This window comes from Heterodontus francisci, chromosome 24 (genome assembly GCF_036365525.1).
Source record: "Heterodontus francisci isolate sHetFra1 chromosome 24, sHetFra1.hap1, whole genome shotgun sequence".
NCBI lineage: Eukaryota > Metazoa > Chordata > Chondrichthyes > Heterodontiformes > Heterodontidae > Heterodontus > Heterodontus francisci.
The window spans coordinates 70,288,553-70,313,894 of NC_090394.1; the positions used below are offsets into that span (position 1 = coordinate 70,288,553).

Below are 25,342 nucleotides of genomic sequence, written 5' to 3' on the forward strand. Positions count from 1 at the left end.
TGGAAGGCTGCACTGCACTCTGCTAACTATTAAAGGACCAATCACATGTATGTGCACCATCACTGCTTTTTTCCATTTGGATGACTTATCACTTCACCAAGCAGAGAAAATCTCTATCACTGACACAGGTTAACTGAGAGTGTTGAACAGGGAGCCTCAGAAATATTCAACCTTTACACTGAAACTCTGGGTGAAAGATAAATATTAACTACAAACCCTTCAGTGCACTGTTTATTGCTTCAACCGTCTTCCTCTGATTGGACAACTGATATGCAGTATCCAATGTCATTGTGCCAACACATGGCAACTGTCCAAAATTCACCACTTGTTCATATCAGTCTAAAGTCAAGCTCCTTACAAATGATGCTTTTAGCTTCATGTCTAAACAACCAAAGGATAAGAAATCTTACAAAGTCAAGTGTGGATGCAATTCCCTATAACACTCCTTTATCACAACACTGAATAAAATTAATAGTAGCAAACAAATTGTGCAACCAGCTCTCAAATCTCTCCCAATATCACACCTCCAGACAGTCAAGCATGCTTTTCATATTCATTAAATTGGGAATAACTTGTCTGATAATAGCATAACGTGTTACTTTTAAAGTTTAAAGCTAGCCTGTCTGCTATTTATCAGAGGAGTTAATCCATTTATGTTGAACAGAGTTAAGCACAGTTAAATTAGAAAACGAATTTGATACAACAGCATCAAGTGTTACACAATAATATTTCTCACCATAACTTCTAGGTTCACATTCCTCAAGGCTTAAAATACTGAGGCTGCACTTTTGATTAAACAAGCTGACCATTTATTTTGCCTTTGTTATTGCAAGAATTGTTAATTTTTTTCTCCTTCAACCAGTTGGGCATTGGTTATAGTCTGAGCAATGAACTGACCTGTACACCACAACCAGAAAATGTATTTCTTTGAAGACAATTCCTATGAAGTAGTGACATCTGCTCCAAAAGTGTCACATTTAATCAGAGTACCCCATAATATCATTCATTGGGTGCTGTCCATACCTTAATCTCATAGCCATGAGGCTACGCACCAATCTTTTTTCCTGTCACTAGATGTGCAGATCCACCTACCTGAATGTTGTCAAATGATGTTTTGTTAGTGACATCATACAGCAGCAAGAGGGCTGTGAAGAGAATGGAAATAGTTTATAAAATTAAGCTTTCACATCAGTTGTGATTTAACTTCTAAGCCATACAAAAGATGTTTTGTCAAGTTGACTTGATTACCTAAAACATGAAGCCAAGTACCGAAACTGTTGCAAGACAGAAGTATTGGCCCAGATTTTGAGGTAGTAATGATGGTGAAACTGTCGTTGGAGACACTTCCCCGGTTGCAATCAATTGGAAAATAAACTGAATTGATAAGAACTTCCACTTTTATGCTGGTAATCATGTTGTAAAAACCCTTGAAAAAGTTGCAGTTTGTTGGATGAGGTGTAACTGGGTTTTTAACAGTGTACTAATTTCATAATTACTGCTGAACAGCCTCACCGGCCCTGAAAAACTAATTTTATATTTGTGGAATTTCAAATTTCTCTACAAGGATTAAAAAAACACAACTTAAATAAAACATTTTTAAAACGTTTATCTTTATTTTAGCATCTATCTTAATCCAAACATATTAATTTATTTCACTATCTGGAATTTTAAATTAAAACTGAAGGGATTCAGTGCTTTTAACTTCCTGGTTTACTGTCTGTGAAAATACTTCAATGTGATTGGCTGCTTACCTGCTTGCTGACATAACTGCTGCTGCCACCTGGTAATCCCCTTGACTCTAGCACCAGATTTAATAAGGTCAGGAAAGCAAAATAGTACGACATGGAGATCACTAGATCTTTGTGAGCAGCTTTCTTCCAGGTCAGCAGCAAATGCTCTTACTTTTCCGCTGACCACAAAATCCAGGTCATTAAATATTGAATTAATAAACATTAACAGAAAGCTAAAGACAAAAATTCTGCCAACTAAATAGGGGTGTGGAGCTAATTGGATAGCTCTTTTAAAGAACCAGGACATGCACGATGGGCCAAATGGTCTCCTTTCGTGCTGTAAGATTCTATGATTCTAGGGCTGAATTTTATGGGCACCCTAGAGACGGCAACGGAGGCAGGGGACCCATAAAATTGCATCGGACGGCGGAGTGCCAAGTGCCCATCATCATCCTGACGCCTTACAATTTAGTCCGGGGTAGGGAAGGCTCAGGCCAATTAAATTCATTAAGTGGCCAATGAATGGCCACTTTGGGCCTCTTCCCACCTCCACCTCAATTTAATTGAAGGCAGAGGGACCCACTGCCGCAGGGAGATGCTGCCAGTGACCTCCTAGCAGGGTTAAGGGGGTCCCTCCCTTGGGTGGCAATCCAGGACCCCCCCCCCCCAGGAAGACTCCTTCCCACCCCATTGCCTGAATGGTCTCAATGACTCCAAATCCTGTCTCACCTGTCCCAGGACTGCTGGGCCTCCTACTGTACCGGCAGTGGCCACAGCTCCCAGTGACGCTGCTGGTACTGCATTGCTACCGGCCTGCCAATTAGCTGGCAGCTCTTGGAGGTGGGAGCTCGTCCTTTAAAGAGACAGTGTCCCCCGACGGCGGGCAGTGAATTGCCTGTCCGCTGTGGAATTGCAACAGGGGTCCGACAGAGGGTCGAGGCAGAGTTCGCTCCTCCCGCTCCCACCCAGCTTCTGGTCCACCATCAGGACCCCATCGTCAGAAGAAAATTCTGCCCTGTCAACTCTGAAAACTACACTGAGCAATGGTTTAAATACAAATGTTTAAAGTATTCTGCCTGCTACTTAACAGGGGTTTTTGTCATATGCTCTTTGTGTGATGTTAAGCAACACAATGAGGTACGAGGATTCCAGTGCCTTGAAGATCTTGAACAGGCTTTTTAACAGCTAAACTAGTATATCCAATACAGAGCAAACTATGTACAGAATCTTTGTCTAGGGTGCTACAGTTGCAAAGTGACCATGGCTTCCAGTCACATTTCTATGTCCTGGTACTTAGCTCATTAGCACACAGAGTTCTTAAAGGAACATTATTCTTGAAGCGATCAGACAACATCTCTTTTCTTTCCAAAGATAGGTCTCATATGCTATAAGTAACAACACATAAAATTGGATATCAAAATTAGTTCTACAGGGATAGAGCTTATAAAATTTACAGGTACGAGGATAGGGATTGTGAAATTTACAAGTGCTGAAGCTTAAGAGTCCATATATGATTTCAGTGGTTTAACAACTCTTCCGGACGTTGTTGTGGTATAACCTTCTGGGGATGTGGATTTCACCCTTGGCTACTCGAGCAGTGTCTCCTGCATCTCGGAGAATTTGCGTATGATCTGTTGCTGCTTTTTCTGAAGTTTCTCCCTCTCTGCATTCAGTTTCTGTTGCTCTGCCTTCAGCCTGCTAACATACTCTGTTGCTTTTCTCAGGATGACCACTCTTGAGGCCTCATCATTCTTGAAAAGTTCTGGCACCTCATCGTAAAGAGCCAACAGACAATGCTTCAACTCACTCCTCCTCTGCCATGGTGTGTCCTTTGCCTCTTCTCATCCTCTGCATCTGAAGTCCTAGGGCTCAAGGTTGAGGACTTGTTGGGGGAGAAGTACTTGGCCTCATGGACACATGAGGTACCTGTCCATTGTGGCTCGTTTTGGTGCTGGCGGTTCTCAAGACAGCAGAGGTGAGGGCGCGGCATTGTTGTGCTGTTGTTGGATTTCCAGACTGCACCATTTGATGCTGGCCAGAGTCTGCGAGCGGGTTCCGGTCCTTGGAGATTTCACCTTGGCAATGCTCCCCATAGCCAGCCTTTGCTTCTCAATGGTTACAAAGTCAATCTCTTCTTCTGAGTCACCGGAGCACGAAGAAACACTGCCTGTTGACAAAGAACGTTCATCATCTGTATTTGGATCTTCATTCTCTTGGTGAGGCCTCTCTGAGAAGGGGCTGATACTCTCCAAAACAAAACCACTGGGATCCTGAAAGAACTGTGACTCAATCTCAGACATCAGGGGGCGAGACACAGGGACTGCATCCTCTCAGAGGTGCAGCACGGCATCGCCTTTGAAATCTCCTATGGCGTCGAACCTGCCTGGGTGCATCTGCTGAGAGTCCTGGACTGATTCAATGCGAGTACCCTTGGTCTCTTCTGCTGTAGTGGGTATCTTGGTGATTTCGTGGATAGACACGCTGATAGTCCTGCCACTGCTGGTCCGCTCGTGTCTACGAGGTAGAATGTTTGTGGTTTTCATGCTGACTTGCCATAGCTGCTTTGCATTGTTAGTGTGCCACTGCAAGGGATGTGTGACCCATTGTATGCAGCTAGCTTTGCAGATGTCAGTTGTATCATTAATTTCCAATGACCCCGGTACATATCCTTCATGATTCGGATTGGTAGGATATTTGCAGTAGCTCCCGTGTCAATCATACAGAAAATGCTGGAAATACTCAGCAGGTCTGGCAGCAAACATTAACTCTTTTTCTCTCTCCACAGATGCTGCCAGACCTGCTGAGTATTTCCAGCATTTTCTGTTTTTATTGCACGTTTCCAGCATCTGCAGCATTATGCTCTTGTTGTAGCCTTGAATTTAAGTTCTTTAAATACTATTGTATGAACACTTGATGTATTTGTATGAAATTCTTGGTAAGTAATTTTAGCAGTGGCATTGTTGTGTTTCTTTTAAGCTCACAAAAGATTAATTGCGTTAAGAATTCATATATTAACATTCAAACAGTCCAATTACCAAGCACAAATGTGCCATTTACTGCACAGCCTTCCAACTCCACAAAGTGCCAGTGACTGCACAGTTGCAATTTTAGGCCCTTGTGACAAAATTTGAACTAACTCCAGAGGAGCGGGCTTAGATTAACTTCAGTACTTCCATTATACTACCTCCAAGCGACCGTTCAATTAATGTTTCATATGCAGCCTGTCATGCTGGCCCCTAGCTGCCAAGAATTTTGCCACATGAACATTGATTTTTAAACTGTTACTGGAGTAAAGAAAGGGCTTGTTTAAACAAAAACACCAGACCCTTGACTGGAAAGACATTTGCATAGTAATGTACAGTACTTGGAAAGGGCAAAGGGACCACTCCCTGCTCCAATTTAATCCACAATGGACTTTTGATTACCGGACATTGAAGGTGGAGAGGCCAGCATTCCAGGTTAATTGCTAAGATGGCTGAATACACAAACAGATGAGTAACTGGCTGTTGGAGTTTTTTGAATTTGAACTTGCCACAGAGTTTTAAAAACTCAGAAAGCTGTTTGCTCCTGGAATGGAAAAGACCTCTCTCTGTTCTGCTCCCATCTCTTTCTCATGGAACTGAAGACCCATGCAAGACACACGAACCCCAAGAGAGAAAAGTCTCCCACAGTGCACAAGGTTTAAGAAGAATACTGGGCCCCAACGAAAAGCAAGAATTACATTCAAGCGAGAACTACCTACAAAAGGACGACAGTGAGTTCAAAGCACAGTAACAAGAAACTCTTCTGATATTTCCTCAAACCTCGCCACTTTATTTTGCTTCTGCTCTTTTCTGTCTCTATTTGCATGTGTGTATTGCGTATGTATGCTAGGGTGGGGCACGCGTGTATCCATAGGCGTTAACCGAATTAGAATTTAAGTAAAAGTTTTAACGAATTTCACTTTTATCTTTAAACCTAAGAAGACCTGTTTGTGCTCATTTCTTTGCCTTATAATTGAAAAGTGGTGAACGAGCGGTGTGTTTAAAATTAAACCCTGTTACAGCAAGACCAGGTGAAGGCTGAAAGAGACCCCTAGACACCTTTCTCACCTGGTCGTAACAAGCCATTTAACCATTAGCGATCATATGGTGTGAACAGTCTGGAGAGCGCCCCATTTCAGCTCTCCAGCTAGGAAAAGGCAACTCTGCTGATATGGAGATGGGTACATCCTTGATTGGCCATTCCTTATCAGAACATCATGAAAATCATGAGGGGTCTTGTCAGAGTAGAGAGAGAGAGAGAATTGTCCCCACTGGTGGAAGAGTTGAGAACCAGAGGACATAGAGATGAAGAATCAAAGGTGATATGAGGATTTTTTTTTTTTTACACAGCGAGTGGTTGGGATCCGGAATGCACTGCCTGAGAGTGGTGTAGAGGCAGATTCGATAGTGGCTTTCAAAAGGGAATTGGATAAGCGCCTGAAGGGAAAACATTTGCAGGGACATGGGGAATGGGAAGGGGAGTCAGACTAGCTAAATTGCTCTTGCAGGCAGCTGACACAGACACGATGGCCCGAATGGCCTCCTCTGTAATCATTCTGTGATTCTAATGCTGATCACATGTTATCGCTGGTTCTAAATGTTAATCCCAAAACTTTGAAATATGCGAATAAAGAGAACTGCCTGGGACTAACTAACCAGGCACTGATCCACAAGCTCCTTAACGGCTTTCTCTTGAGAACACTTTGAAACGCTGCAGTTAAAACTTATAGAAACACAACTGCCGAGTATAGTGAGCATCCCGACCAGAAGATGATTCCTGCAACATGACACTTACAGTTCCAATAAGTTGTTCTGTCTTTGTTCAAGTTGAAGCTCATCACACCCGCTGTCTGTGAAAATGAGATCTGATGGGGCAGAATCTTCGCATTGTGTACACCTAATACCAAGTTTGAGCCCAGCTATTAACTATCTCCCTGATCACTGTGGCTTGGAAACAGAACCTGCAATTTATTTTTTTTTATCAATTTCCAACTCTTCTGCTCACTCAAAATGTCACACTACAGTACATTGTCAGAAACTGCTGGGTATGTCCTTGCAGCATACTGCATTGTATGTGGATGACTGCCTTGCTGACTGATCCTCTGTTATTTCAATGTAGGGCATTTTGACAGAGTTGAAACAACAGGGTTTGTACACATAAAAACAGTGCATCTGGTAATCCAGCTCTTGTGACATCAAACCCAATGACATTTCCTGTGGTACATGTGAGATTTAAACAGAAATGAAAATCTTGCATTTATATAGCGCCCTTCACGATCACCAGGTGTCTGAACTACAGCAGAGCTATAGGCCATTTAGCCTGACGTCAGTCGTCGGGGAAAATGCTGGAACCTATTGTTAAGGATGTCTTAACAATGCACTTAGAAAATCATAGTATGATCAGACAAAATCAACATGGTTTTGTAAAGGGAAATCATGTTTGACAAATTTATTAGAGTTTTTTGAGGATGTAACTAGTAGGGTAGATAAAAGGGAACCCGTAGTTGTAGTATACTTGGATTTCCAAAAGGCATTCAATAAAGTGCCACACAAAAGGTTAATATGCAAGATAAGGGCTCATGGAGTTGGGGGTAACATACTAACATGGATAGAGGATTGGTTAACAGACAGGAAGAATAGAATAAGGATAAATGGGGCATTTTCAAGTTGGCAGGCTGTAATCAGTGACGTGCCACAAAGATCAGTGCTGGGGCCTCAGCTACTTACAATCTATATTAATGACTTAGACGAAGAGACTGAGAGTAATGTATCTAAGTTTGCTGACGATACAAAGCTAGGTGGGAATGCAAGCTGTGGGGTGGACACAAAGAGGCTGCAAAGAAATATGACAGGTTAAGTGAGTGGGCAACAAGGTGGCAGAAGGAGCATAATGTGGGGAGGTGTGAGGTTGTTAAAATAAAACAGAAATTGCTGGAAATGCTCAGCAGGTCTGGCAATATCTGTGGAAAGAGAAACAGAATTAACGTTTCAGGTCGATGACCTTTCATCAGAATGGAGAAGTTCATCAACCTGAAACGTTAACTCTGTTTTGCTCTCCACAGATGCCGCCAGACCTGCTGAGTATTTCCAGAACTTTCTGTTTTCATTTTGATTTCAGACTTCCAGCATCCGCAGTACCTTGCCTTCATTTTATGTGGACATATTCACTTTGGATGTAACAACAGAAAAGCAGAATATTTTTTGAAAGGTGTGAAACTTGTAAATGTTGATGTTCAGATGGACTTTGGTGTACTCGTACAAGGAACACAGAAATTTAGCATGCAGGTACAGCAAGCAGTTAGGAAGACAAATAGCATGTTGACCTTTATTGCAAGGGGATTGGCGTACAAGAATAAGGCAGTCTTGCTACAATTGTATAGAGCTTTGGTGAGAACACATCTGGAGTACTGTGTGCAGTCTTGGTCTCCATATTTAAGGAAGGATACCTTTGCCTTGGACGGTACAGCAAAGGTTCACTAGATTGGTTCCTGGGATGAGAGGGTGACCCATGATGAGAGGCTGAGTAAATTGGGCCTGTACTCTCTGGAGTTTAGAAGAATGTGAGGTGATCTCACTGAAACATACACGATTCGAAGGGGCTTGACAGGGTAGACACAGAGAGGTTAGTTCCACTAATCTAGAATACAGGGTCACAGTTTCAGGATAAGGGGCATTTAGGACAGAGATGAGGAGAAATTTCTTCATGCAAAGGGTTGTGAATCTTTGAAATTCTCTACCCCACAGGGTTGTGGATGCTCCATTGTTGAATATATTTAAGGCTGAGATAGACAGATTATTGGGGTCTCAGGGAATCAAGGGATATGGGGACAGGGTGGGAAAGTGGAGTTGAAGCCCAAGATCAGCCATGATCGTACTGAATGGTGGAGCAGGCTTGATGGGCCATATGGTCTACTCCTGCTTTACAGCCAATGAAGTACGTACGAAGCGTAGTCACTGTTGTAATGTAGGAATACCGGCAGCCCAATGAAATGTGTGACGTTAATTGAGGGATAAATACTGGGCAAAACACCAGGGATAACTGCCCTGCTCTTCTTCAAAGTCTCAACATGGGAACCATTGACATCCATCTGTGAGGGCAGACAGTGCCTCAATTTAATGTTTCACCTGACAAGCAGCACTCCCTCTGTGCTGAACTGGGATGTCACCTCTGAATTTTACACTCAAGTCCTGGAGTGGGATTTGAACTCGCAACCTACTGACTTAGCGGCAAGAGTGCGCTGCTACAGACACATAAGGGATGGGTGGTGGAGTGGGGAGGATGTGGAGAAGAGGAAGCAAAAAATAGACTTTTCTAAGTATTTTGTCTTTTTGATAAGAGAAATTTGGGCAGAGTATAAATGGATTTCCAGAACGCTGCCTTTCCAACTATTGAGAAGCAGTATACTTTTCCATTATCTACTGGTTGCTTTCTTATTGAAAGCTACTTTATATGTTCATCTAGATACATATTGTAACTTATATGGTTTCTAAAGCGGAAATTCAATGTTTCTTGGCAATATCAAAGGCTCTGGTGCAGAAAGTGGTGTCACAGAGAGCATGTAATAGAGGGAGATAGAGAGTTACAGGAGTCTAGATATCTGTGGACAGCCTAAATGCCAGGGATGAGGAGAATATGTTTGGAAAGGGCAGGGAAGAATCAAAGGCTTGACCCTGAGGGATTGGTTGGAAATCAGAATCACAATTTGCTTCTCCAGATCAGAGCCAGAGCTGTCCTGCATTCTCTTCATCAAAATCAAAGCCTATCATACCATTTCCTGCTGTTACTCATTCTTTCCCAGGACATTCAAATTGTAGAACTCCAGCCGTTCCTTACTACCGCTCACCACAACATTCCCTGATCAAACTTATTATTGCCCAAAGCTCATACATCTTAGACTTCCCTGAATTATCTAGACACCTCACCCCACTCACCTCCCCCCACCACCCCAATATCTACCTTATCACTTTCATTCAAAGGAGGGGGGGCAATTATGACTTTGGGTGAAGACAACGCAAATTAAAATCAGGAGAGAAGCATAACAGGCAAGTAATCTGATATCACACATAGTCAAAGTTACCCCCAGTTTCTTCATCTCTATTGACTTATTTTTATTCATTCATGGGATGTGGACATCGCTGGCTATGGCAGCATTTATTTCCCATCCCTAATTGCCTTTGAGAAGATGGTGGTGAGCTGCCTTCCATGTGAGATAGGTATACCCACAGTGCTGTTAGAAAGGGAGTTCCAGGATTTTGACCCAGCGACAGTGAAGGAACGGCGATATAGTTCCAAGTAAGGATGGTGTGTGACTTGGACGGGAACTTGCAGGTGGTGGTGTTCCCATGCATCTGCTGCTCTTGTCCTTCAAGGTGGTAGAGGTCGCGGGTTTGGAAGGTGCTGTCTAAGGAGCCTTGGTGCGTTGCTGCAGTGTAGATGGTACACACTGCTGCCACTGTGCGTCAGTGGTGGAGGGAGTGAATGTTTGTGAATGGTGTGCCAATCAAGCGGGCTGCTTTGTCCTGGATGGTGTGGAGCTTCTTGAGTGTTGTTGGAGCTGCACCCATCCAGGCAAGTGTAGAGTATTCCATCACACTCCTGACTTATGCCTTGTAGATGGTGGACAGGCTTTGGGGAGCCAGGAGGTGAGTTACTCGCCTCAGGATTCCTAGCCTCTGACCTGCTGTTGTAGCCACGGTATTTATATAGCTACTCCAGTTGTTTCTGGTCAATGGTAGCCCCTAGGATGTTGATAGTGGGGGATTCAGCAATGGTAATGCCGTTGAATGTCAAGGGGAGATGGTTAGATTCTCTCTTGTTGGAGATGGTCATTGCCTGGCACTTGTGTGGTGGAAATGTTACTTGCCACTTATCAGCCCAAGCCTGGATATTGTCCAAGTCTTGCTGCATTTCTACATGGACTGCTTCAGTATTTGAGGAGTCGCGAATGGTCCTGAACATTGTGCAATCATCAGCGAACATCCCCACTTCTGACCTTATGATTGAAGGAAGGTCATTGACGAAGCAGCTGAAGATGGTTGGGCTTCGGACACTACCCTGAGGAACTCCCGCAGTGATGTCCTGGAGCTCAGATGATTGACCTCCAACAACCACAGCCACCTTCATTTGCGCTAGGTATGACTCTAATCAGCAGAGTGTTTTCCCCCTGATTCCCATTGACTCCAGTTTTGCTAGGGCTCATTGATGCCATACTTGGTCAAATGCTGCATTGATGTCAAGGGCAATCACTCTCACCTCACCTCTCGAGTTCAGCTCTTTTGTCCATGTTTGAACCAAGGCTGTAATGAGGTCAGGTGCTAAGTGGCCCTGTCGGAACCCAAACTGGGTATCACTGAGTAGGTTATTGCTAAGCAAGTGCTGCTTGATGGCACTGTTGATGACACCTTCCATCACTTTGCTGATGATTGAGGGTAGACTGATGGGGTGGTATTTGGCCGGGTTGGACTTGTCGTGTTTTTTGTGTACAGGACATACCTAGGCAATTTTCCACATTGCCGGGTAGATGCCAGTGTTGTAACTATACTGGAACAGCTTGGCGAGGGGTGTAGCAAGTTCTGGAGCACAGGTCTTCAGTATTATAGCCGGAATATTGGCAGGACCCATAGCCTTTGTAGTATCCAGTGCCTTCAGTTGTTTCTTGATATCACACGGAGTGAATCAAGTTGGCTGAAGTCTGGCATCTGTAATGTTTGGGACTTCAGGAGGGGGCCAAGATGGATCATCAACTCGGCACTTCTGGCTGAAGATTGTTGCAAATGCTTCAGCCTCATCTTTCGCACTGATGTTCTGGGCTCCCCCATCATTGAGGATAGGGATATTTGTGGAGCCACCTCCTCCAGTTAGTTGTTTAATTGTCCATCACAATTCATGGCTGGATGTGGCAGGACTGCAGAGCTTAGATCTGATCCGTTGGTTATGGGATCGCTTAGCTTTGTCTATTGCATGCTGCTTATGCAGTTTGGCATGCAAGTAGTCCTGGGTTGTAGCTTCACCAGGTTGACATCTCATTTTCAGGTATGCCTGTTGCTGCTCCTGGCATGCCCTCCTGCACTCTTCATTGAACCAGGGTTGGTCTCCTGGCTTGATGGTCATAGTAGAGTGGGGGATATGCTGGGGCATGAGGTTACACATTGTGGTTGAGTACAATTCTGCTGCTGCTGATGGCCCACAGCGCCTCATGGATGCCCAGTTTTGCATTGCTAGATCTGTTCGAAATCTATCCCATTTAGCACGATGATAGTGCCACACCACACAATGGATGGTATCCTCAATGTGAAGGCGGGACTTCGTGTCCACAACGACTGTGCGGTGGTCACTCCTACCAATACTGTCATGGACAGAAGCATCTGCGGCAGGCAGATTAGTGAGAACAAAGTCAAGTATGTTTTTCCCGCTTGTTGGTTCCCCCACCACCTGCCGCAGACCCAGTCTGGCAGCTATGTCCTTTAGGACTCGGCTAGCTCGGTCAGTAGTGGTGCAACCGAGCCACTCTTGGTGATGGACATTGAAGTCCCCCACCCAGAGTACATTTTGTGCCCTTGCCACCCTCAGTGCTTCCTCCAAGTGGTGTTCAACATGGAGGAGTACTGACTCATCAGCTGAGGGAGGGCGGTAGGTGGTAATCAGTAGGAGGTTACCTTACCCATGTTTGACCTGATGCCATGAGACTCATGGAGTCCAGAGTCAATGTTGAGGACTCCCAGGGCAACTCCCTCCCTACTGTAGACCACTGCCGCCACCTCTGCTGGGTCTGTCCTGCCGGTGGGACAGGACATACCCAGGGATAGTGATTTTAGTGTCTGGGACATTGTCTGTAAGGTATGATTCCGTGAATATGACTATGTCAGGCTGTTGCTTGACTAGTCTGTAGGAGAGCTCTCCCAACTTTGGCACAAGCCCCCAGATGTTAGTAAGGAGGACTTTGCAGGGTCAACAGGGCTGGGTTTGCCGTTGTCGTTTCCGGTGCCTAGGTCGATGCCAGGTGGTCCGTCCAGTTTCATTCCTTTTTATTGACTTCGTAGCAGTTAGATACAACTGAGTGGCTTGCTAGGCCATTTCAGAGGGCATGTAAGAGTTAACCACATTGTTGTGGGTCTGGAGTCGCATGTCGGCCAGACCAGGTAAGGACAGCAGATTTCCTTCCCTAAAGGACATTAGTGAACCAGATGGGTTTTTACAACAATCGACAATGGTTTCATGGCCATCATTAGATTTATTAATTAAATTCAAATTCCACCTGTGGTGGGATTTGAACCCATGTATCCAGATCAATACCCTGGGTCTCTGGGTTACTAGTCCAGTGATCATACCACTACGCCACTGCCTCCCCACTATCTTGGAAGCTATTTTAAGTGCCCAGCTAAATTAATATAGTAACTTATAACAATATTAAACTAGTTGTGCCTTGACCCTACACAGAGATTTTCTCAATTCAAAAGTAGTGAACAGTTTAATTCCAGGGAATGACTTTAACAGCGTGACACCAAACGTTTACTCGGACAACTCAGTCACATAAGCACTGGTAATTCTGGTTCAGACCCAGCCCAACCAGTTACATCTCAGCCTCCTTTAATCATCCTTAAAAGGAGTGCAGAAGCACAAAGATCTTGAGGATGTGAACAGGATGCTAGCCTCACTGAACTTGCCGGTTGCGAATCAACCATCTGTGCACTTCGCATGGGATTATTAACAAGGCAGAAGAAGAATAAATAACAAAATGATAGATGAAGATAATTGCTAGTGACCTCAGGCATTGTAGCCTAAAAGTCTTTGAATTCCACGAATAGCTACTAAATAATTAAGGCTGGGTCTCCACAGGAAGATTAAATTCACCCGGCAATCACTTCGATTCTCCTCAACAATCACAGAACAAAGTTAAATTAGATAGCTGAAGACCAAAATAAGGTGAAAATCTTCATGCTGTGTGGGAATTCAGTTCAAATTGTTTCTGCCCAAGATTAAAAACACATCTGACAACAATGTACTGAACCAATCTGCCTCCGTTTCACAGGGGTGGGATCCCAGTAGTGTTGTTAACTCTGATTGGATGCATTCACAGAGGCCTCATCACATGACCTCCCACTTCCATCTGCTCCACGCCCTCATTGGTCATCCTCACAGCGCCCCGCCTTCCCACACCACCTGGAGAGCAAACAGTCTTTTCATTGGTCAACTGGATGATACTCAAGGTCAGTCAAAAGACTTTTCCCACCCAATCTCCAATAGTTTGTAACTAATAAAACAAAAGTGTTCACAGAAAATGAAAAGAACACTAATTGTTTTTTAATGCCCCTCTAATTTTTCTACCAGATTGCTCTCGGCAGGAAATTAATCTTGAATTCCTGGAAACTCCAGGACAATTCTGGAGGGTTGGCAACCCTAGACCTGTGCCAGACACTCTGCCAATTGTATCAGGAAGCCTAGTTTCCCAATCCTGAGCCTCTTGTACATTGCTGTGTGCTATCAGTTTAATCTAGTCTTCAATAACATCTCCACTCACCAATTTGTGTGGAGAGATTAACATACAAGTAGAATCACCCAGCACAGCAGGAGACCATTTGGCCCATCATGCCTATGCCAGCTATCTGAAAGAGCTATCTAATTAGTCCCACTCCCCTGCTCTTTCCCCATAAGACAACTTTGCACTGTCAAAGTGCCGTCATTTGGATGAAACGTTAAACCGAGGCCCCGTCCGTCCGCTCAGGAAGGAGAATGTAAAAGATCCCCATGGCATTATTTTGAAGAAGAGCAGGGTATTATCCCCAGTGTCCCGGTTATTAATTACCCCTCAATCAACACCACTAAAGCAGATTATCTGGTCAGTATCATGCTGTTGTTTGTGCGACCTTGCTGTGTGCAAATTGTCTGCTGCATTTCCTCTGTTACAACAGTGACTACACTTCAAATGTATTTCACTGGATGTAAAGCACTTTGGGATATCATGAAAGGTGCTATAGAAATGCTAGTTCTTTCTTATATTGTTTTACTGTATTAAGAACAAAGTCCTTCATTTTTATTTATTCATTCAGGGGATGTGGGCATCACTGCCAAGGACAGCAATTTATTGCCCATCCCTAATTGCCCTTGAGAAGGTGGTTGCATGCAATAATGTTACCTTCATTTATTAGTGCATGTTTATGAACTCTGTAAATTCCAATGCAGATGCCAATGCTGTTGTTGAGTAGATTGAGTATTTAGGGACTCGGTGCTAAACCTTTACCCATCTGTGCTGGCAAAGTGCTTCCAATCTCTGTGGCTCCAAACATATTGCCTCCCAAAAGCAGTGAGTACTAAGGGAATTCAATAGAAAGGCAACAAAGTCATGATGTACAATTGCATTTGAATTGTTTTATATAATCATGTAAATGTGTCACGAATACACTTAGAAGCTTTCTGAAGAAGCGTGAAAAAAGACTCGTAGCCGCAGTCAGTTAATAAGGTGTTGAGCATCAACCAGGGATACTAATGAGGTTTTTAATTGAGTGCGACACATGCATCAGCCCTGTGATTTATCACTGCTACACTTCCAAACGCAACAAATGAACAAGGTATTTATTAATGAAACGTTTCGGGGGAATATTATTTTGAAAGAAAGATTATTTTATGTTGATCTTATTCGACAAAGTGGATTAAAAAGATGAATAATACTAATTTTATTTTGAACATGACATACACCCCATCCTGCATTTGGTGACATCCAACCCTGCAGATGTTTGCTTTAGTTGTGTACTCTAATTGACCAATTGCAGCAAATAGCCATTGGCAGACTGACAGACCTCTGGTACGTCTGGGGGGAAAAGAAGTTGCTAATGCACATTAAACACTGGCATTGCTTAACAATGATGAAAGAGTCTATCACTTGGAGCAGAATGGGCGTGACAGCCTGAACTCATCAACTGCTTTAATCTCAGCCTGTTGGTCACTGCTTCACTACAAAGTGGAAAGAGAGAGAGAGATTGCAGAGAGACACAAACATGTCATTCCTAGATCTAAATAAGCAACCACACCTACTTTCCCACCTTCTGCAGCACCACCATATGTATTAATAATAGTCTGCATACAGGGCAAAATACCTCCATTGTTCGACAGCAGCGCATCCTCTAACTCATAATGAGCAATGCCACAGGAGGCCCAATAAAAAAGGAAGATTTGCGTTTACAAAGTGCCTTTCACGTCCTCAGCACTGTAGTGGGAGTGTCAGTTCAGATTACGTGCCCAAGTCTCTGGAGTGGGTCCTGAATCCATAACCTTCTCAGGTGAGATTGCGACCCACTGAGTCACAGCTGACATTGTAGGTGAATTAAAGCCCAACCTTTCCTGATGAATAGCATGTATTTTCCATGGATTTGACGTACTTGGGGTAGAACTTTGTGTGCTCTGTGGACGTTTCTCCGGCATAAAACTGGAGGCATGCACATCAATTTAGGAGTGAGACTGCCTGTAGCTAATCTGCACAGGCATTCAGCCTACTGCTAAATTAACTGTTCCCAATTTTTAGCGTCTCAGGCGGCTGCTTAAAATGGGTGTTAGGGCCCTTGCAGCAACAATAACTTGCATTTATATAGCGCTTTTAATGCAGTAAAACATCCCAAAGCACTTTACAAGAGTGTAATCAAACATAATTTGACATTGAGCCACATAAGGAGATGATAGGGCAGATGACCAAAAGCAATTTTTTTCTTTCATGGAATGTGGGCATCACTGGCAAGGCCAGAATTTGTTACCCATCCCTGTTTGCCCTTTACAACTGAGTGGCTCGCTAGACCATTTCAGAGGGCAGTTAAGAGTCAACCACATTGCTGTGGGACTGGAGTCACATGTAGGCCAGACTAGGTAAGCATGGCAGATTTCCTTCCCTAAAGGACATTAGTGAACCAGATGGGTTTTTATGATAATCAATGATAGTTACATGGCACTGTTACTGAGTCTAGTTTTCAAATCCAGATTTTTATGAATTAATTGAATTTAAATTCCACCAGCTGCCCTGGTGGAATTTGAACCCATGTCCCCAGGGCATAAGCCGGGCCTCTGGATTACTAGCTCAGTGACATTACCATAGAACCACAGAAATGTTACGGCACAGTAAGAGGCCATTCAGCCCATCGTGTCTGTGCCAGCTGACATAACTAGCCGCCCAATCTAATCCCACCTTCCAGCACCTAGTCTGTAGCCTTCAGGTGCACGTCCAGGTACCTTTTAAATGAGTTGAGGGTTTCTGCCTCCACCATCGATCCGAGCAGTGAATTCCAGACACCCACCACCCTCTGGGTGAACACGTTTTTCCTCATGTCCCCTCTGATCCTTCTGCAAATCACCTTAATAGAATTACCACTAAACCACCGTCTCCCCAAAGAAGGTGCAAGAGATAGGTTTTAAGGAGCATTTATGAGGAGAGCAAGGTAGAGCAATGGAGAGATTTAGGGAGGGAATTTCAGAGCTTAGGGCCTGGGCAGTTGAAAGCTCAACCACCAACAGTGGGGCAGTGGAAACTGGGGATGTGCAAGAAGCAAGGATTGGAGGAATGCAGAGATCTCAGAGGGTTGTAGGGCTGGAGAAAGTCAGAGAGATAGGAGGAGTGAGGCCACGTCGAGATTTAAACACAAGGATGAGAATTTTAAATTCAAAGCATTGCTGGACTGATGTTGGAGCAAAACTGGAGCTAAAGGAGGCTCAGTTTTCCTTGCTCCAGCCACTGCGGGCCTCAGCACCCAATTTACACCACATATGTTTAGCACTGCTACACGATTAAAATTGCTTCACACTGGTGTAACGGAGTAGTGTAAATGCACCATCAGAATGCTCACTGACTGGCTCTTGAGGAACCCATTCGATGATGAGGCTACAAAAGCCAGAAAAGGAAGAGCTTGAGACAGTTGCTCAGGATTAGACACTGCACTTCATGAAAAACTTTGTCAAAGGCAGATGTAAAATGAACAGATGTCTGACAAGAAGGAATTAAAGTGTGACTGTTACTGAATCTGTTTATACCCATCCCTATCTGTGATCTCCTCCAGTCTTACAGCCCCCCAAGATCTCTGCACTCTGCTAATTTTGGCCGCTTGAGATTTCTTGGTTTTAATCATTCTACCATTGGTGTCCTTCAGCTGCCAAGGCCCTAAGCTCGGGAATTCTCTCCGTAAATCTCTCCGCCTCTCGACCTTTCTCTCCTCCTTTAAGAAGCTCCTTAAATCCCACTTGTTCAACTATGCTCCCTATCTGGCTCCGTGTCAAATTTTGCCTGACAACACTTGTGAAGCACCTTGGGACATTTTATTTCGTTAAAGGCACCATATAAATGCAAATTTGTTGCTATTGTTGAATAGATTAACATAAAAGTTAACACTAGGGACCAAAACATGAACGAGTCTGAAGAAACTCTGGATTCAATTGGAGAAGTTCATACCCTGGGAAATCTGCCTCACCAGAAGCTACTCTGAAGGCTGCACCATTGCACAATATATGGAAGATTAACATTTTAAACATTATTGCAAGGTACACCTTAAAATTAAGACCAGCTCAGTGTTTACCTGACATCATTGAAGAATGGGATTTGTGCAAGATGAATGATTGTTCTTAATTGCTTAGACCCAAGCCTGCAGAAGAAAAACTACCAGAATGCAGGACAAATAATCAATAAGATTTAAGGAATGGATTAAGCAATACCAAATTTGGAGGAACAGAACTCCATTTGTCACAAGCGTTCGAATAAAGGCAGTCAGCTGACTAAAACTGTCCCTCACAATAGAACTTTCCACCCCAGAACTAACTTTCCAGTGAAAAACCATATTTGAAAACAACGCACCTCCAATTTAAATGAGGAAGCTCTCCTTCCCAAAAATTTCCTCCTGACGCTCCAGCCTGGATTTCCCACATCCAGCTCAGCATTGTCCCGACTGCCATTGGGCAGCCACGGAGCAGGAAATCAGCGGAAGTTATAGTTCCATCGGAACTCAGCCCACTCTACTGCATGCCCCCGCGTTTCCTGGTTTCATTTTGGTCAAGAGCGGGCAAGCAGCTGCCAGTTTTTGGATGGCGCCATCGCAATAAGGCACTAAAGACATGGCAATTCCTCAGGAGTGATTAAAACCGACCTCGCCTGTTGGGAAACCCACAGGATCAGGTCCAACATGTCACCCGATTGGTCATCGAAGAGTAACACTGGGTGGGGTGTAAAGCTGGCTGGCGTTCCACCTGATCCCGTGGGTTTTCGGTCTGGCAAATTAGGCTAAACATGCCATCCGCCGCCGCTCCCCAACCTTGTGTCCCATTTGCCATTATTTTTGCCAAGTCTTGTTTTAACCTGATGAAAGATCCAGAAAAGGTGGAAATAAACTCAATCAGAATATTTGTAGAATTTGAAGGTACCTTATTTGTGAACGAATTTTGTTTTTTTTTGTGGGGGGGTGGGTGGGGGTGCTCTGCTGTTGCTACTATATTCCTAACTACCTTTGTGCCATTTGCTGTGACATTACCATTTACCCTATTTAGAATAAGAAATGTTTTTGATTCTTTTTACACATGTAAATATTTCTTTTCCATCTCCTTCGAGCCAGAAGACAAATAACATTCTGTAGTTTTATTGAGAGAAATTGGCAGTAAACTTTGTGTGCGGCGAAATTTCAAAAAGATAAAGAGAGAAACAATGAGAAACAGAATGAAAATACAAGAAAAACAGATACAGACACAACCAGGGAGAAAGAGAAGAGAGAGACAGGCAGGGAGAGAGAAACAGAAAGTGAGAATGAGAGAGAAACAATTTTGAAGACAATGGGGAGAGACAGTGAGAAAGACAGAGGCCGGAATTTTACGCCACCCCAACGAGCCGGACGGTGGCAGGAAGGTGGTGTAAAATGGAGCGGGAGGCTCCGGGCGGCCTTCCCGACCAGCTCCCGCCTCTGGCCTACTTTACGTAGGGCGGCGGTGGGGGGAGGAAAGACGGCCCGCACACCCCAGGCCAATCAAGACTCTTAAGTAGCCACTTAAGGGCCTTTGCCCGCCTCCACGCGGATTTTACGCCTGGCAAGCGGGCATCCTGGAACCAGGAAAAGCCACCCGGTAAAAGCAGGCAGCTTCTCAGCATCCCGGGGGGGGTGGGGGGGGGGCCCTGCTCATCAGACACAGGGTACCCGATGGAGGGTCGCCCCCACTTCCCCAACCACCCCCAGGATCCAACACGACCCCCTTCCCCCCAAACTACCACCCTTGCCTCGCCGGGGCCCGACCGATTACCCCCGGCGAGGCAACCAAAACTTACCTTAAATACCAGCTCCACGTCTTCCTCTGTGGTTGGCCGGGCTTCAGTCCCAGCAGTGGCCACCACTGCCGGTGGTGCTGATGGGACTAACAGCTTCCGGCCCACTGATTGGCCGACAGCTCAATGAGGCGAGAGTTCCTCCCTCAAGCAGGTGGAAGTCCTGCCTTGGAACAATTAAAGCCCGGGGACCCATGAAATACGGACGGATACCCAGGCGAGGCAGAAGCGGGTATGCCATCGACCTTTCAGTTGGTGGCCAGCTCCCGTCCGCCCAACGTAAAATCCAGCCCATATTGAGAATGGGAGATAAACAAACAGGAGAGTAGGAGAGAGCAGAGGCCGAGTCAGAGAAGAAATCTGATAGAAAAACATGAAAGAAAATGGAGAGAGGGAGAAAAAGAAATATTTTGGCAATAGTTCCTAAAACATTTCTACTTTAACGGTTCTGTGAGTCAATATAGAGAACAATAAAACCATACTTTTCGTTTATCTACTTTGAAGAATTAAACAAGTGAAAATATCTGTTGCCAATAAATATGAGACAGATAGCTTTATGAAATAAATCTTTTTTGACATTTGGCACGGAAGTTTGATGAATTTTATTGAGCTTTATTGATTTTAGTCACACTCTACTATCCTACATAAGGTTAGTCAACCTGTGCTTAATACTGGGAGGCAGTCATTGCTCCCTAAAGGACTATAACAACTAGAGCAGAGATAGTGGCCGGGATTTTATCTGGGCGATGGGTGTCTTGACCTCTGGCAAATATACAGGCGAGAACCCCGTGTCGCCCCTTCAGTGGGAGGCCCGCTGAATCAGTACCGATTAGGCACAACTGGACAACTGTGGGTCTTCCACGGGATCAAGGACCCCATTGATGGAAGTCCCACCCTCTGAGGGCTGCTGGCCTCTGACTGGCCGCTCTGATTAACTGAGCAGCGCTAATGTGGAAACTGTTGCCGGTGCAGCACCCACTCGAGGCCTAGGACCTAGGCCACAGTTAGATCAGGGCAGGAGGGGTCTCGAGGGGTGGGGGTCAGCAGCAAGAGTGGGGGAGGGGGCTGGCTTTCAGCAGGCCTCCCCCCCTCCCGATGCTGTGTCCCTTGTTCAGGCACAAGTGCCTTTTAATAAGGGACCCCCCCCCCCTACCCCCCCCTCTACCCCCCCTACCCTGGAGCCAGCCAGCAATCCACACGTTTTTTCTTGCCGTGCTCCCCATGCAGCGACAGGCGCGCCCACCGCTGGGTAATTGTGGTGGCGGCAGGATGAGGCCCTTAATTGGGCTTTAATTGCCCACATATGGGCCTCAATTGGCGGCGGGATGAGAAGGCCGTTCACAGGACTTCCCACCTCGGACATAATTTCGGTGGAGCTGGGTAGGTAGTGGGGACCATCCCACCCAATTACATGCTCTCCCTGCCTCCAAACACGACGGGAGGGAGAGCACAAAATGGCCCCACTCCAATGTCTATCGAATCACCTATGTTGTGGAAGTGTCACCTTGGCTACATAGCTGAAGCTTTCTCGAATTATAATGGTCCAGATTAGGTTTCATAACTGTAGTGTCAGCCACAGCTCAGTGGTAGCACCCTTACCACTGTGTCAGGAGGCTGTGGGTTGAAGTTCCACTCCAGCGGCTTCAGCATGTAATCTAGGCTGGTTCTCCAGGGCAGTACTGAGGAAGTGCTGCACTGTTGAAGGAACTGTCTTTTCACATGAGGCATCTGACCTCTCAGGTGGAAGTATGTGATCTCATGGCACTATTTGAAGAACTGTAGCAGAGTTCTGCCCAATGTTTATCCCTCAACAAACATGTAAAAACAAATTAACTGGTCATTCTCAGATTGCTGCTTCAAACTGGCTGCCATGTTTCCTACATTGCGCTTCAAATGTATTACATTGACTGCGAAGCACTTTGGGATGTTCTGAAGGAGAAGGACCTGTGATATATGTCCAAGTCGGGACTGTGTGTAAATTGGAGAGAGATGAATATTCAGCACCATAAGGACACAGTGCGGATTGGAGAGTGTATTGGGCACTATATTCAGAGATAAAGAGGAATGGGAATGTGTCAAGGTGGGGTGGAAAGTGAGGACAAGGGGAACCCTGTCGTGGTCCTGGGAGGGAGGGGATGGGGTGAGGGCAGAAGTGTAGGAAATGGATTGGACACAGTTGAGGGCCCTGTCAACCACAGTAGGGAGGAATCCTCAGTTGAGGAAACAGGAAGACATGTCAGAAGCGCTGTTGTGCAAGGTTGCATCATCAGAGCAGATGCGTCGGAGATGGAGAAACTGAGAGAATGGGATGGAGTCTTTACAGGAAACAGGGTGTGAGGACGTGTAGTCCAGGTAGCCATGGCAGCCAGTGGGCTTATAATGAATATTAGTAGACAGCCTATCCCCAGAGATGGAGACAGAGAAGTCGAGGAAGGGAAGTATCAGAGATAGACTATGTAAAGGTGAGAGAAGGGTGGAAATTGGAAGCAAAGTTGATGAAGTTTTCCAGTTCGGGGTGTGAGCAGGAAGCGGCACCGATACAGTCATCAATGTGCCAGAAAACAAGTTGGGGGAGGGGGCCTGAGTAGGACTGAAACAAGCAATGTTCAACATATCCCACAAAAAGACAGGCAGAACCAGGACCCTTGCAGGTACCCACAGAAACACCTTTTATTTGAAGGAAGTGAGTGGAGTTAAAGGAGAAGTTGTTCAATGCGAGAACAAGTTCAGCCAGGCGGAGAAGGGTGGTGGTGGATGGGGACTGGTTGGGCCTCTGTTCAAGGAAGAAGCTGAGAGCCCACAGACCGTCCTGGTGGGGGATGGAGGTGTAACCTCCACATCCAAAGGATCATCCTCCGCCATTTCCGCCACCTCCAGCGTGATGCCACCACTAAACACATCTTCCCTTCCCCATCCCGGTCAACATTTCAAAGGGATCGTTCCCTCTGCAACATCCCCGACACCTCGTCCCCTTCCCATGCAATTGCAGGAGGTGTAATACCTGCTCTTTTACCTCCTCTCTCCTCACTATCCAAGACCCCAAACACTCGTTCCAGGTGAAGTATCGATTTACTTGTACTTCCTTTAATTTAGTATACTGTATTCGCTGCTCACAATGTGGTTGCCTCTACATTGGGGAGGCCAAATGTAGATTTGTGACCGCTTTGTGGAACACTTCTGCTCAGTCTGAAAGCATGACCCCGAGCTTTCGATTGCTTGCCATTTCAGCACACCCCCCTGCTCTGATGCCCACATTTCAGTCCCTGGCCTGCTGCAGTGTTCCAGTTAACATCAAGGCAAGTTCGAGGAGCAGCACCTCATTTTTCGATTAGGCACTCTACAGCCTTGCAGACTCAACATTGAGTTCAACAATTTCAGAGCATGACTGTCCTTTTTTATATTTTTCTCTTTTTTTAATTGTTTTATTTTATTTTATTTTTTAACCATGTGCCTGTTTTTCATGTTGTGCTTTTGGACAGAGCTGCTCATTACTCTGCCACTAACACTCTCTCTGGACTAATGCTTTGTCTTTCACCACAAGCATTAACACTCTCTTTGCCATTGTCCCATGACAGCTTTGTTATTTAATCTCTCCTGCCCTCTGCCCTATCACACCTTCCCTTTTGTTCTGTTCCCCACCAAACCACCGCTGCACACCCCCGCACCCCCCCTCCCCACCACCTTCACTTGCTTAAAACCTAATTATTTTCTAATCTTTGCCAGTTCTGATGAAAGATCGCAAATCTTAAATGTTAACTCTGCTTCTCTCTCCACAGATGCTCCCAAACTCCTAATATGTGTCCTCGTCAGACAAACCTCTGTGTCGGGAGCACTCAATTGTAAAATTTACCACTAACTATTTTGCTACTGATGGGATAAATCTGTTCTGTTCTTTTGAGATTAAATTTAAATAATCCAATTGTGAGGAACTTCCAGAATAAAGCCAGCATCTCCTTCAGTCTGGCTGGCTTTCAGTTACTGCAAACAAAATGACGGTGGGATTGATGCTGAAATATATCGTCATCTAAAATGTTACATGTCCTGTGAGACCACAAAAGCCCTACATATTCTTCTGTCTTGACTGCACTGGAGAAATTACAAAAAGGATGATACCAAAACTGAGAAGTTATACTTAAGCATCCAGGGGCTCTTTTATCTAGAAAAGATAGGGCTGAGTTCTGACCAAATAAGAGTTCTTCAAAATTATGATGGATTTTGATAGGGTAGAGAGAGAGATGTTTACACTTGTGGGGCAGATCAAAACTAGGGGCAATAGATATAAGATACTCACTAATAAAGTTAATAGAGAATAAAGCTAATAGGGAATGGTTAGAATGTGGATCACACTATCACAAGGAGTAGCTGAAGTGAATAGCAGAGATGCATTTAACTGGAAGCTAGATAAACACATGAGGGAGAGAGGAATAGAAGGATATGTTGATAGACATTCCAATAATAGCTGTAAAACAGGAGATGGAAGGAAGAGAGGAACTTGGTGAAATTACAGTCACCAGGAAAGCGGTACTGACCAAACAGATGGAGCTGTGGACTGACAAGTCCCCGGGTCCTGATGGACTTCATCCTAGGGTGTTAATTTTTCAAAATTCGCTAGATTTTGGAAAGGTTCCATCAGACTAGAAAGTAGCAAATATAACCCCTCTATTCAAGAAGAGGGTGGGGAGGAGGCCTAAAACAGGTAACTATAGCCCAGTTAGCTTGACATCTGTCGTGGGGCATCTGTCGTGGGGAAGGTGTTAGAATCGATCATTAAGGAGGTTACAGCTGGGCACTTAGAAAAACTCAAGGTAATCGGGAATAGTCAGCATAGTTTTGTGAAAGGGAAATCATGTTTAACCAATTTATTGGAGTTCTTTGAAGGAGTAACATGCTGTGTGGAAAAACGGGAACCCGCTCACATACTGTACTTCAATTTCCAGAAGATATTTGACAATGTGCCACATAAAAGGTTATTGCGCAAAGTAAAAGCTCATGGTGTAAGGGGTAACATATTAGCATGGATAGAAGATTGGCTGGCTGGCAGAAAACAGAGAGTATACATAAATGGGTCTTTTTCTGATTGGCAGGACGCGATGAGTGGACTGTGCTGGGGCCTCAACTTTTTACAATTTATATCAATGACTTAGATGAAGGGAGCGATGACATAGTAGCAGATGACACAAAGATAGGTAGGAAAGTATGTTGTGAAGAGGACATAAGGAGGTTGCAGTCAGTTATAGATAGGTTGGGTCAGTGGGCACTAATCTGGCACATGGAGTATAATGTAGGAAAATGTGAAGTTGTTCACTTTGGCAGAGTATTA

At 44.8% G+C, this 25,342-nt stretch overlaps 1 protein-coding gene across 1 annotated transcript in view; it reads right to left on the minus strand.

Annotated features, from left to right (window-relative positions):
- LOC137383507 (ras-related protein Rab-26-like) overlaps window positions 1-25,342 on the minus strand; it is a 354,385-nt gene that overhangs the window by 137,190 nt on the left and 191,853 nt on the right. The window contains exon 5 of the mRNA XM_068056531.1: window positions 1,093-1,145. Within this exon, the coding sequence (XP_067912632.1) occupies window positions 1,093-1,145 (53 nt within the window). The remainder of the gene's footprint in view (window positions 1-1,092; window positions 1,146-25,342) is intronic.